The sequence below is a fragment of the Arachis hypogaea genome, chromosome 12 (assembly GCF_003086295.3).
Source record: "Arachis hypogaea cultivar Tifrunner chromosome 12, arahy.Tifrunner.gnm2.J5K5, whole genome shotgun sequence".
NCBI lineage: Eukaryota > Viridiplantae > Streptophyta > Magnoliopsida > Fabales > Fabaceae > Arachis > Arachis hypogaea.
In genome coordinates this window covers 4,513,785-4,528,338 of record NC_092047.1, presented here as the reverse complement: position 1 = coordinate 4,528,338, position 14,554 = coordinate 4,513,785, and the positions used below count along the sequence as shown (strand labels likewise).

General features: G+C 29.7%; 1 protein-coding gene across 1 annotated transcript; it reads left to right on the top strand.

Moving 5' to 3' along the window:
- The first annotated feature begins 2,643 nt into the window (after positions 1-2,643).
- LOC112726491 (probable trehalose-phosphate phosphatase 3) lies at positions 2,644-11,182 on the top strand. The gene is made up of 12 exons (XM_072210425.1): positions 2,644-2,712; positions 3,833-3,896; positions 3,979-4,221; positions 5,628-5,763; positions 7,104-7,247; positions 7,401-7,472; positions 8,289-8,414; positions 8,550-8,606; positions 8,756-8,860; positions 9,322-9,399; positions 10,026-10,166; positions 10,778-11,182. Exons 4-12 carry the CDS (start codon positions 5,653-5,655, stop codon positions 10,946-10,948), a joined length of 1,005 nt encoding a protein of 334 aa, XP_072066526.1. The 5' UTR covers positions 2,644-2,712; positions 3,833-3,896; positions 3,979-4,221; positions 5,628-5,652; the 3' UTR covers positions 10,949-11,182.
- Positions 11,183-14,554: the final 3,372 nt, after the last annotated feature.

Below are 14,554 nucleotides of genomic sequence, written 5' to 3'. Positions count from 1 at the left end.
TCTTTATTCACTACAAATATATCAGATTATCAATTTATTGTAAAATGGGTTGGATATTCGTAGATATCTAAAAAGAAAAAGTCGAAAGAAAAAAGTAAACAATATTATTAAGTTCTATGGCTGTCAAAGAATATAATAATAAATAAAAGAAATCGCAATATCATAAAGCACCGAATCAAAAGTCATCATGAGGCAGTTTAATTATATATATATAGTAATAAATAATTCTCTCATTCTTCTCTATCATTCACTCACTCATTATTTCTTTCTTTTAATTTTCACTCTATACCTCTCTGCTATCTTGAAATTCTCTCTAATATTCAAGCATAAACTGAGTTGGTGAGTTTCTACATACTATTCTTTCCCTTATTGTTGTAAGTTTTTTCACACCTTTAAATTCACTTAATTGATTACCATTTTATATTTCTTTATTAATCATTTTTTCTATGCCATTACTAATTTCTGAAAGCTTAAATATGATCTACACTTCTTTTTTCCTCCCTAATTAGCTTGTTTCTTTAAAAAATATTTGTATAAAAGTATAATATACATAATCTAACATAATTTGCTGATGATTAAGATGATAATGGGTAAAATAAAGTTTAAATTTTATACTAATTCTATCTTTGGATTGAAATTTTTCAAGTCGAATTTTGTCTATTTTACAGGTCTTGATCTGATATTATCTAACTACTTGATCTGTAAAATAAAAAAATGTATTTCCACTAATACCAAATATAATGTATGAAATGACACATTTTATTACTATTTTAGCAGTATTAAATATTTATATGAAAAACAGACATTTGTGTTTAAATATTTGCTAACTCGTTATATGTATATATATTCAATTGAATATACACATTAAATAATAAGAATATAAATTGAACAAGTAAAGTTAATTCGATATTTAAATTTGTTTTTAATCACTGCAGATATTTTTTAAGTCAAACTTTACCTACACTGTACATATCTTGATCCAACAAATTTTATCTGATGACTTCATCTGCAAAATAAAAATATATTTTTTACCGACAATATTTAATTTTTTATATTTTATAATATCAAATATGACGTATTATTGGCACGTTAAATTACTAGTTTGGTAGCATTGAATATTTATGACAGAAATTTGAGTTTAAATTTTTACTAACTCATTATGTATATATATTTGATTGGATATACACATTAAATAATAAGAATACAAATTGAACAAGTAAAGTTAATTTTGTAACAGCCCAAACCATCCGTTAGTACGATATTATCCGCTTTGGTACACAAGACCTCACGGTATTGCCTTTGACGATAGGGATGATAGTCGAAGCCCCCCACACTCACTCGTCAAAAAGCATCATGCTAGGGAGAGTGTACTCTGATACCATCTGTAACAGTCCAGACCATCCGTTAGTACGATATTGTCCGCTTTGGCACAAAAGGCCTCACGGTTTTGCCTTTGACGATAGGGATGATAGCCGAAGCCCCCCACACTCACTCGTCAAAACGTGTCATGCTAGGGAGAGGTATCCATACCCTTATAAGGCATGTTTCGTTCCTCTCCCCAACCGATGTGGGACCTTACAATCCACCTCCCTAAGGGAGCCCAGCGCCCTCGCTAGCACAGGCACATCAATCAGGACTTTGGCTCTAATACCATCTCTAACAGCCCAGACCACCCGCTAGCACGATATTGTCCGCTTTGGCACACAAGGCCTCACGGTTTTGCCGTTGACGATAGGGATGATAGCTGAAACCCCCTACACTCACTCATCAAAATGCGTCATGCTAGGGAGAGGTATCCACACCCTTATAAGGCATGCTTCGTTCCCCTTCCTAACCGATGTGTGACCTTACAATCCACCCCATAAGGGAGCCCAGCACCCTTGCTGGCACATTGATCCGGGCTCCGGCTCTGATACCATCTGTAACAGCCCAGACCACCCGCTAGCACGATATTGTCCGCTTTTGCATACAAGGCCTCACGTCCACCCCCTAAGGGAGCCCAGTGCCCTCGCTGGCACATCGATTCGGGCTCCGGCTCTAATACCATCTGTAACAGCCCAGACCATTCGCTAGCACGATATTGTCCGCTTTGGCACACAAGGCCTCACGGTTTTGCCTTTAACGATAGGGATGATAGCCGAAACCCCCCCCCACACTCACTCGTCAAAATGCGTCATGCTAGGGAGAGGTATCCACACCCTTATAAGGCATACTTCGTTCCCCTCCCCAACCGATGTGGAACCTTACAATATGAGTGTGGGGGGCTTCGGCTATCATCCCTATCGTCAAAGGCAAAAACCGTGAGGCCTTGTGTGCCAAAACGGACAATATCGTGCTAGCGGGTGGTCTGGACTGTTACAGATGGTATCAGAGCCGGAGCCCGAATCGATGTACCAGCGAGGGCACTAGGCTCCCTTAAGGGGTGGATTGTAAGGTCCCACATCGATTGTGGAGGGGAACGAAGCATGCCTTATAAGGGTATGGATACCTCTCCCTAACATGGCAGCTATGGTAAATTGCATATCATTTTGAAACCCCGAATGTTTCTGATACATATCATTTCTCTCATTCTTCTCTATCATTCACTCATCACTCATTATTTCTTTCTTTTAATTTTCACTCTATGTCTCTTTGCTTTCTTAGAATTCTCTCTAATATTCAAGCATAAACTGAGTTGGTGGATTTCTACATACTATTCTTTCCCTTATTGCTGTAAGTTTTTCTACACCTTTAAATTCACTTAATTGATTACCATTTTATGTTTTTTTATTAATCATTTTTTCTATGCCATTATTAATTCCTGAAAGCTTAAATATGCTCTACACTTCTTTTTTCCTTCCTAGCTAGCTTGTTTCTTTTAAAAATATTTGTGTATAAGTAGTGAATATATATTAAAGTATAATATACATAATCTAACATAATTTACCGATGATTAGGATAATAATAGGTAAGACAGAATTTAAGTTTTATATAAATTCTATTTTTGGATTTAAAATTTTTAAGTCAAATTTTGTCTATATTTTACATGTTTTAATCTGATTTTATCTGACGACTTAATCTGTAAAATAAGAAAATGTATTTTCACCGATAATATTTAATTTTTTTATATTTTATAATATCAAATATGATGTATTATTGACACATTGAATTACTAATTTGGTAGTATTGAACATTTATACAAAAAACAAAAATTTGAGTTTAAATATTTATTAACTCATTATATGTATATATATTCGATTGAAATATATACATTAAATAATAAGAATACAAATTAAACAAGTAAAGTTAATTCGATATTTAAATTTGTCTTTACTCACTGCAGATATTTTTTAAGTCAAATTTTACCTACATTTTGTATATTTTTATCCAACCTTATTTGATGACTTGATCTGTAAAATAAAAAATATATTTTCACTGATAATATTTAAATTTTTTATATTTTATAATATCAAATATTATGTATTATTGACACATTGAATTATTAATTTAGTAGTATTGAATATTTATGTAAAAAATAAAAATTTAAATTTAAATATTTACTAACTCATTATATGTATATATATTCTGTTAAATATATACATTAAATAATAAGAATACAAATTAAACAAGTAAAATTAATTTAATATTTAAATTTATCCTTACTCATTACATATCAGATAGTTGTAAAATTGAATTTTTATTTCACTCTAATCGAAGTACAAATTAAATAAGTAAATTAATTCGATATCTAAATTTATCTTTACTCACTACAGATATATCAAATTATCAATTTGCTGTAAAATCGGATTTTTATTTTACTCTAACCGCATTAAAATGGTTTGGATATTCGTAGATATATATAGATAGTGTTTCCAACCCTACTAATAACACTACAAGATACGTGGAGGATAGCGGTGGTAAATTGCCTGCGATTTCTTCATTTGCTGCAATTTTTCAAAATAGTTGCGATTGACATCCAATTTCTTCATTGTGACGCAGAATCAACTTAAATTAGTGTCGATTCTATGAAGTCTGCCGCTAATCCCAACCTAATATAGTGATTTCACCCTAAATCAGTTCAGTACCCAAAATCAGAAAGAAGAGGAACCTGCGACAGAAGAGTGAAAGTGCAAGAACCCTCTGTGCTCAAACACACCGTGTGCCGCTGTGCGTCACTGTAGAGTCGCGTGGCTACCGACCCAACCGCTTCTCACCGTTGTCGACCGTTCCTTCTACTTTACGGTGCGTAATGATGGGTATGTAGTAGAGAGGTGACCAAAGTATCAATAATTAATCTCCTTTCATGGCGTATGTTCTAACTTTTTCATGACATCCCAATTTCTAATATACAAATACTTTTTATCTTAATCAACCAATCCAGGTTTCTTAATAATTGCTCATTAAAAAGTTCATTTTTTTTATGTTTTCAATAAAAAAATTCATTTATAATTTTAATAATACGTGCGTTTAAAGCACAGAATAGGTAAATCTTTAATTAAAAAAATAGTTTTCTAACAAAATCGAACTAATAATGTTCAAACTTTAACATATATATATGAGTGGATTAGGTTATTGTCTTTCTCATTTTCAAATTAAATATGAATGAAAATAATTTTTTTTTTCTAAACATGCATGTTTATTGTGGGAAGAGATGCTTTTATATTTCCCTAGAGGTCACTCCCTCCTCCAAAAACATTGTTTAGAAAATTATATTCAAATTGATCAAGAAATTAAATTAAATCAATAATGACAAATAAATGGTTCTAGAAATGAATGTAATTCATGCATGATTGATACTCTATAATATTTCCAATGCCATTAGTAAATGCAATAATTGACTTAGACCCAACTAAAAAAAGCAATTCTCTCTCACACACACACATAGTACTTTTATCATTATTACATATGTAATTAGAAAATTTTCTCTCTATTAATTAATGCATTGATCTACATCTATACTACTAGTCACATTATTCATTCTCATTTTTCCATATATCTTGTGATACCCTAAAGAAGCTTTATCATACATACATTTATTCCTTTATCACAATGAATATTATTGTATCCACAAAAATTAAAGAACATTGGTTTATTAATTAATTTGTTTTTGTTCATTGAGAAATTTCTTATTAGTTCATGTGGAAACCAATTCAGAATGTGACTTGATCAAGTTATATCAGATAGGTTTTTTTTTTTTCATGAGTTAATTTTTCTAAATTTTAAATCTTAAATCCTAAATTCTAACCCTAACTAAATTACTCAAACTATAAAAAACTAAAAAATAATTTTATAATAAAAAATAACTAATATTAATTAATTAAAAATTGTTCCCTAAACTTTTTTTTTTATTTCTTCTAATAAATGGATAAGGGTGTCACATGGTTTCACTTTCTTTAGATTTCATGAACAATTTGAGCAATAAATGAAGTAGTCAACTTCAACATTTATGAAGCCTTAAACCATGCTTTTGAAAGCAATAGCCTTGTGAACTTTTTGCATTCTTCTTTTAACTGTCAACCAACTAACACAAACTATATATAAATCTATATATATACCTGACCGGTCTTGTTTTAAGAAAGATATATGTTGGTTAAATACATATTGTTATATATTTTATTAATTTTTCACAAACATACATTTGGGTGCAGGTAGAAGAAGAAATCAATTAACTTGATGGGATACTTTCCACAATCATCATCACTTTCGGACATGAAATCAATCTTTGTTGAAAACTCGGATGAGAATAATGAAGAATCCGCTGTTTGTTCTTATGAATCTTGGCTAGTAAGCTCAAAACTTACCCTTCAATATATAAACTTCTCTCAATATATAAAAATTTTCTTAATACTTTTGATGCATATGTGTTTATATTACAGAGAAATTTGAAAGTTTACCTAAATTAATTAGTTAGTTTATTAGGTAAATTAAACTTATAAAATCTCATACTGTTTTAAACTTAAAAGTTTGATTATTTTTATAAGTATAAGATAACTTTTATCGTTTAAATTAGTTTTTAAGATAAATTAAATCTACTTAATTTTTAAAAGGAAAAGTCTACGGGGCCAGCAACTTTGTTAAATTCTGGCCAGCATGTAACCAGCAAAGAAAAGTGAGTCATTGGATGAAATTTCACACCAATCTCACACCATTAAAACCATCATTGATGGCTATTTGATGGCTACAAATCACAAAAGTTGCTGGCCCCTAGCATTCCTCTTTTTAAAAAATCTAAAATTTGACTTCAAAACTCATAAAGGTTTTGTTTTATTTACTTGTGGACTCAATTTGGAAACTTCTTAAAATGGTAAACTTGTAAGAATTTTATGAGTTGATTAGCTTGAGAGTTTGGTAACCCATTTGCTTTTATATATATATATATATAACAAAAGCAGTAAATAGCGGTGATTTTTTTATTGTTGCAAAACGTATAGCAACGGTTGATTGACCGTTGAAACATATGATACCGGTAAACCTTTAGCGGCAGTTTTCTATGACCATTGAAATAACTACTGCTAAATTGTTTTTAGCAGCGAAAATATTTTGCGGCGGTTATGACTTCTACTATTGAACAGAATTTATTCTAGGCCTTATCTTGCAGCAGTTAGTTAACCACCGCTAAATATGCCGTAAAGAATAGTAGTTTTGCAGCTTTTTACAGTAACCGCCGCTAAAAATAATGTTTCGTATTTCATTTATATAGCTTATTTGAATTTTTATTTTATATCACAATCACCAATTAAAAAATCTTTTAACCTGAAACTATTACGTATTGATTTAACTGATTATGTTTTCAATTATAATAAAACAACATAATTAAAACACAACACAATGTTAGAATAAACCAAATTATATATATAAATGCCAAAATAAAATAGTAGATAGTAATTTGTCCTTAAAGTGCACTGTTCATCAAGCAAACAAAAAAAAAGGTTGTTACAATGATTTGTATTAGATATAAGCTTATCATTGCATATATATTATAAAATCTTATATCGTAAAGGTTTCACCATCATTCCTAACTTGAAAAACAAAAATCAAAATCGTGAGTGGGTTAGGCCGTTACATATATTATTACTCATATAAATCATGAATCTAAAGTGGTAGGCCTTGATGTATGTTGAAAGGAAAATCATCCTAATGCATTGGAAAACTTTGAAGAAATATTGAGCATTGCTAATAAAGGGAAAGAGATTGTTTTGTTTTTGGATTATGATGGAACACTATCACCAATTGTGGAAGATCCTGATCAAGCTCATATAAGTGATGCCGTAAGTATTATACATTAATTAATTTTTCAGTGTATATAACATAGTTTAATAATCAAATAACTTATTTCTTTTTACATTTGCCAAAAATACTTAGATATATATGTAATCATATTTACTAAATTTTTCAACAAAATAATGAATTATATGTTGCAGATGCGCACCGCCGTACGTGAAGTTGCTTTTCATTTTCCGACGGCCATTATCAGCGGAAGACAGAGAAATAAGGTAGTAATTAACATTTGTAATGAACTAATGATTGTGTCAACTTGGTTTTAAAAAATTAATTTTGATCAAAATTAGATTGGTATTTGAATAGAAAAATAACTTTTAACAAAAAAAGGGAGACAATCTAATTAATTAATTAGTTTATTATTATTATTATTATTATTATTATTATTATTATTATTATTATTATTATTTGCTAAGGTTAAAGTATCTAAATAAATCCCACTTTACTTGCCTTATCCAACTCTTTAATTTTTTGGGTTTAATTATTATGTTTGTCTTTATAATTTACTAAATTTATAATTAAATTATTTTTATATTTTTTATTAATTAGGTTTGTATATTATTTTTTATTTTGTAATTAAATTTTTTCGTGTCAAAAATATTAAAATTAATGGAATATTCTTTCCAAAAGATATATGGTCAAATATTTAATTAGGTTGTTAATTATGAGTATCTTTAATTTATGAAAAATATTTTATTAACTCTAATATTTTTTTATAAGAACTTAATTATAAAATAAAAAATAGTGTAGAAATTCAATTAAAAAAATTATAAGGACTAATTATAAATTTGATAAAATAATAAAGACTAGTAAAATAATTAATTTTTTTCTCTAATTGAAAAATGGATAATAGTTTAATTTGCATGGAAAGTTTTCTTAATTAGAGAAAAAAAATTTCTTACATGTAATTTTATTTTACTTTTTATGACACACTTATTCATCTTAACTTCTTAAGTACTAACAATATAATGTCTAATATATATACTAATTAATTTCATTAATTTGTTGATGACATCATCATCATCATCTAGGTATATGAATTTGTAAAGTTAAGGAATGTGTATTATGCTGGAAGTCATGGCATGGATATATCCACTCCATTAGGCTCTTCAAATAATCAAAATCAGAAGCATCAAACAAAGGTTATTGATGAAAATGTATGTTTACACTTTACAGAAACTCATTTTTTTTTTATTTTCCAACATACTTTTTTTTTTTGTCATTCATATATCTCAATATCTCATAATATATATTATATATATAATATAATGTATTTATACGTTAATTTGTAGGGTAATCAGTTTGTTAACTTCCTTCCAGCAAAAGAATATTTGTCAACTATCCAAGAGGTATATATATAAAGACCCACACTGAATAGATCATTCTTTTTCTTCATCAATTTTTATAATAATTATTATTAATTTATTAATTATATATATATCGTCATCTTCTACTTATCAAAGTTTTTTATTTTTTAATTTTTTTTTCTATTTAGCAGATAATTGAGGTTCTAAGGAAAAATATTGCAACAATAAAAGATTCTACTATTGAAGATAATTTGTACTGTATTAGTGTACACTACCGACGTGTCAAGAGGGAAGAGGTATTAATAATAATCCTAATTTCATATTAAACAAAAATGTTTAATAAATAATAGTAAATCAATCTAAAATAATTTAAAATTATTTTATTTTGTATTTAGTTATCTTATTTTATATTTTTTAATCAGTATTGCAATCATTTAATAATATTAGATATAATAAATATATAATTATAGATATTATATGTATAAAATTATAAATATTAAATTAAACAAGATAATTTTAGGTTATTATCTCTTGAACATTACTGAAATTAAATATCACCATGTTATGATAATTATTATCAGTCATTATATATATCATGCTTAATTGTATAGATTGACGAATGTTGTGTTAATGACTTAAACTCTTCAAGAATGATTATATATTAATTAAGATTCACACCATATATAGTGATAAATAGAATTATTCCAAAATACATAACCTTCCAATTTATTATAATTATTAGTTCTCAAACTTATAGGATGTTGGTGTCCTCAAAGAGATTGTGGAGTCCATTATGAAAGCTTACCCAGATTTTCAAATATCAGGAGGAAGAAAGGTAATTATTAATTAAAATAAAAGTTTCTTAGTCTTGTATATAGCCATGTTATGTAGGAATTAGTTTCGGAATGTTTTTAATATATGAAAAAAAATATTTCTACATAAATTTCATTTAATTATGTATTATCACAAACCATTAATAGTATTTGACTATCCTTGAAATTGTTAAAGTTCATGGGACCATTAGGAACGAAAGAAAATAATAGAAAGAAAGTGAAAATAAAAACATAAATTTATTAATAAAAATAAAAGACATAGAATAATAGAAGCATATGCCTTTTTATATATAGAGAGCAAATAGATGTCACAAAAAAAATACAGAGCAAATAGAATAATATTTGAGGAATGTGATAAAAATATGCTAACAAAGTAGTAAATAATCCTAACTAATGTTATCTTGATATTTTCTAAATAATAATATTTTAATTATTGAAAATATACCATATATTACACTGATATATATCAAAATTAATTTTCTGATTATATGATATTACAATTTTTTATTGACACATACATTAGAGAGCTACGCTATTGATTATTCTTTTTTCTTTTTTAATTTCTTAGACTTAATCTTATTAAGTTGAATAATTAACATAAAATTAAAAGATTGATATGTTTGATCAGGTTATGGAGATACGGCCAAAGATAAATTGGGATAAAGGTCGTGCACTATTGTATTTGTTAGATACTCTTGGCTTTGACAACTTTAACCATGTTCTTCCAATTTACATAGGGGATGACAAAACAGATGAAGATGCTTTTAAGGTATACATACATATAAAAATACATAATTAAGTATAGATACATACATGTATGTTTGTTTAGGGAATGTTAAAGAGATATGATAGAAATTTCTTTAGGGAATGTATATAGGTGCAAATTATTGCCATTCCTAAATGGAAAAGTATATGGAATCAATTCCAAATCAGCTAAGAATAGAACAACTTAATTAATTATAAATATAGTAATTAGTTTTATTTATTTATGATTTAAAATATTAGTTATTAAATATTTCACCACATTCAAATTAGGAGGAGATACGTTCAGTATTATTGCAACGTGAATCACGGAAACTAATTCAATTAGCTTCCGTCTCTTCACTCTCCTTCCCTCTCCAAATGCTTAAAATATGATAAATTAAAAAACAGATTTAGAATCATCTAATTTATAAAGTAAAGAAACATTCTAATGCCTAGCATAAATACCATCCACGTAGAGATTTTAGATTCACTCAGAGACATTTGGCTGGTTTTTTTATGAAATCATCTTGGTTTCCTAGCATTATTGTTCCTAAATATGTTACCGTGCATTAACATTATTATTATTATTTGAAAAATTAATGTATCTACTAATGATTGTTGTTTGCATGCATGCAGGTTATAGTTGAGAAAGGGGAAGGTTTTCCAATAATAGTTTCTTCGGTTGCTAAAGAGACCATGGCTTCTTTTTCTCTGCGTGACCCTTCTCATGTTATGACCTTCTTGATACGTTTAGCAAAATGGAAAAGGAACTACTCATCATTCATCACCAAAACCAAACAAAGTTGAGATAAGAGTAGAGGGAGTATTATATTAGTTATTTAAGAAGAAGGAGAGATCTTTGATGGTCAAATGTTATAGTGGCTAAAAATGATTTAATTAATTTATAAACATATGACATGTGAAGAGTTGTTTGTAGATTGGTAGTGGGTTTGATCATATTATATGTTAGGGATGATGTAAAGTAGAAAATGAGTTGACCAAAATGATGTATATATTATGTGAGCTTTTTATGTGAAAAAAAATTCTATTAATATTTTTTGAGTAGATAACACTAAAAATGGAAAATTCATTACAACGTTGGATCAATAAAAATTCTTTAATTATTAATCTATTATTTATTATTTATTATATATTATTAATTTTATAAAATCAAAATGTATAATATCATATTTTTTAATTATAATTAAAATTAAAACATAGTTATATTATATATAGTTAAATTACACAATTAGTCCTATACTTTTAGTGAAATTGTAAATTGGTCCCTACACTTTAAAAGTTTGTAATTAGATTCCCAAAGAGAATTAAAATTTGTAATTTGGTCCTCCGTTCAAAAAGTATTTAATTTAATAGAATATGTTCATTATATTCTCTATTTTAAACATGTGAGCTGCACATATTTGACAATAGGGACCAATTTATAATTTTAGTAAAAATATGGGACCAACCGTGTAATTTAACTATTTGAAAATGACCAAAAATTTTCTAGGCTATCTGAACCCACCTCGTCCCTCCCTAGCTCTCTCGCTCTCACTTTCTCACTTTCTAAAATGGCACCCCAACTCCAGCGCTCTCTGTCTCTTACCTTGGCTCACCATCGCTGTGTCTCTCGCCTCCGTCACTGCACTGGATCCACTGATAAATTGAGTTGCTATTTTTATGTTGATTTGTTGCTTTTTTCTCTTAGACATTGAATTGTTTGCTTTAAGCATGTTTGGGTTTAGAATTGTTCTCTTTCATTTATCGGTGTTCAGTATTGGGATTGGAAGAGAAGAAAAAGTCGCCGGATGAGAGAGGCGAGATGGAGGAAGAAGGCGAGACCTGACTCGTAAACACAAATGCGGTGGATCCGGCGCGGCGACAATTATTAAAATATTTTATTAATAATTGTACAATTGTCGGTAAAAACCTTTTTAAAGACATATATAATTATCGCAAAAATACAAGTTAAATAAATAATAACACCAAATATTTAATTATCGTAAAAATATAAGTTAAATAAGATATATATATATATATATATATATATATATATATATATATATATATATATATATATATATATATATATATATATATATTGATTATTATGTTATTGTCAAAATTTGTTACTAAAAATGATTTCTGTTGTGGTGAAACATATTTAACTAAACATAGTATATGTATGTCTATATTAATATTAGAGTAAAGTGACAATTAATTAGGCCTTAAAGATTTTGATTTTGGACGAATTAGTCTTTGAAAAAAATAAATATCAATTTGGTTCTCTAAGATAATAAATAGGGATGTCAACGGGATAGAGAGGGGGCAGGGGATGCCTTCCTGCTCCCCATCCCCACCCTCAAATTTGCTTCCCGTCCCGTCCCTATTTTTCGTTGCGGAGGAATATTGCTCCCCATTCTCATTTTTCATAGGGCCCCATTCCCCGCGGGGACCCTATTCCCCATCTATCTGATAGTTTTAACTAATTATTAATTTTCATATGAATAGAGCTGCAAGTATCCTTCCTATACAAAAACAACAAGATTTTATACAAAAAGTCTAAATGACACGATGGTAACTTCTTTCAAAATGACGCGGTGAGAGGACTCAACAACGAGCCAGAGGACAAAGCAGTGGACGAGGTGGGAGATGCGACAACAAAGAGGAGAATGGACACGACAGCAGAGTTACGAAAAGGGACGCCGCAAATAGAAAGCACGACGCGGTGAGGGTAATGGCATGGTGAGGTGTGACGATGCGGTGAAAAGGGAGAGTGGCGAGGGGGTGGCTGCAGAGAGGTTGGATAGAGTATGGACAGCGTTAGAGATCTCTGAATTGAAGAAGGGTTATGTAAATGAACATTAGGAGTTTTGGGTTTCTATATATATGTGTGTATATGTAAAATGACTAAAAAACATATATGAAAAATAAACTATTAAGGATACTTCAGTAAATTTATAAATTTGAGGGAATAGCGGAGACGGGACGGGAATCCCCGCTCGGATCCCCACGCCTGTCTCGGAGGAATTTTGTCTCCCATCCCCATTCCCGCGTAAGAAATTCTCCATAGTTGGTTCCCCATTCAAGGCAGTTCCCGCATGGATTCCCGCATCTCGGAAAGTTTTACCATCCCTAAATTAGTAGACACGTTATGTTATTCTGTCAATTTATCACATAACACTTAACAGTGGTACTTATATGTACCCTTAATTACTGTGACATGTCTATTTACGAAAGATTGTTATTTAGATAACCACTTTTGGAGCAAAATTTTACTTGTTTTAATAAGATTCGTGATAAATAGATAACAGTTGATAAATCTTATATGAAATTTCAAAATATAATAAATATTTTATTGTCCAAAACTACATTATTTTTATGCTAATGTGAAAACAATAAAACACATACCACTGTAGATAACAAAATACGTGAGTAACTCCATCTCATTTTGCATTATATATTGACGAAAAAATATATATGTCCATTGTTTAATATTGTAAAAGACTTAATTGATACTTTTTTTTTCAAACACTAATTAATCTTAAGTCAAAATCCTAAAAAATCTAATTTTCACAATCCTCTTAATATTATTAAGAGGAATGCTAGGGGGCCAGCAACTTTTGTGATTTGTAGCCATCAAATAGCCATCAATGATGGTTTTAATGGTGTGAGATTGGTGTGAACTTTCATCCAATGGCTCACTTTTCTTTGCTGGTTACATGCTGGCCAGAATTTAACAAAGTTGCTGGCTCCCTAGACTTTTCCTATTATTAATATGGAATAATTGACCATTTGTACCCATGATAGTTCAGAACGCTGACAAATGTACCCATCGTAGAAGGAAATTGACTTTGTAACCATGAGAGATGGGCTCCGTGTGACAAAAATAGCCTGGCTTGGGTTGGCACCTGCTTCGGGTTTGTATAGTCCTACATGGCAATCCGAACCTCCCAAAGCCCAATCTACGTGGAATTTAACATTAAAAAATTTAACATTGAAGAAAAATTTGCGGGACATTGACTATGCCCTAGCAGAGAACGTCCTTTTGTTTCCTAGCCGGAGAAGACGCCGGGAACACTCTGAAACCATCACCCTGAAGCTACGGCTTTCAACGTTGTCATTCGGAAGTTGGAAAAGGCATTTGGAGCAGTACAGAGCCATCAAAACGAGAACGTGGTAGAGGAACTTGCAAGGAATAGGCAGCGGAGCTCGAACCCTGTGACTTCGTCGCCGACGGTGTAGAGGTCACCCCCTTTGCTCGGCAGAGAGCTGAGGTATGTCATTGCCAGTGTTAATTTATTTCAAATGTCACTGAGACTAGTTGGATAGATTACATTACCATATGAAATCGTGGTTGAGAGTTGCTAAATTAGTTGATTAATTGATTTAGGGTTTCTGTTAGGTGCTGAA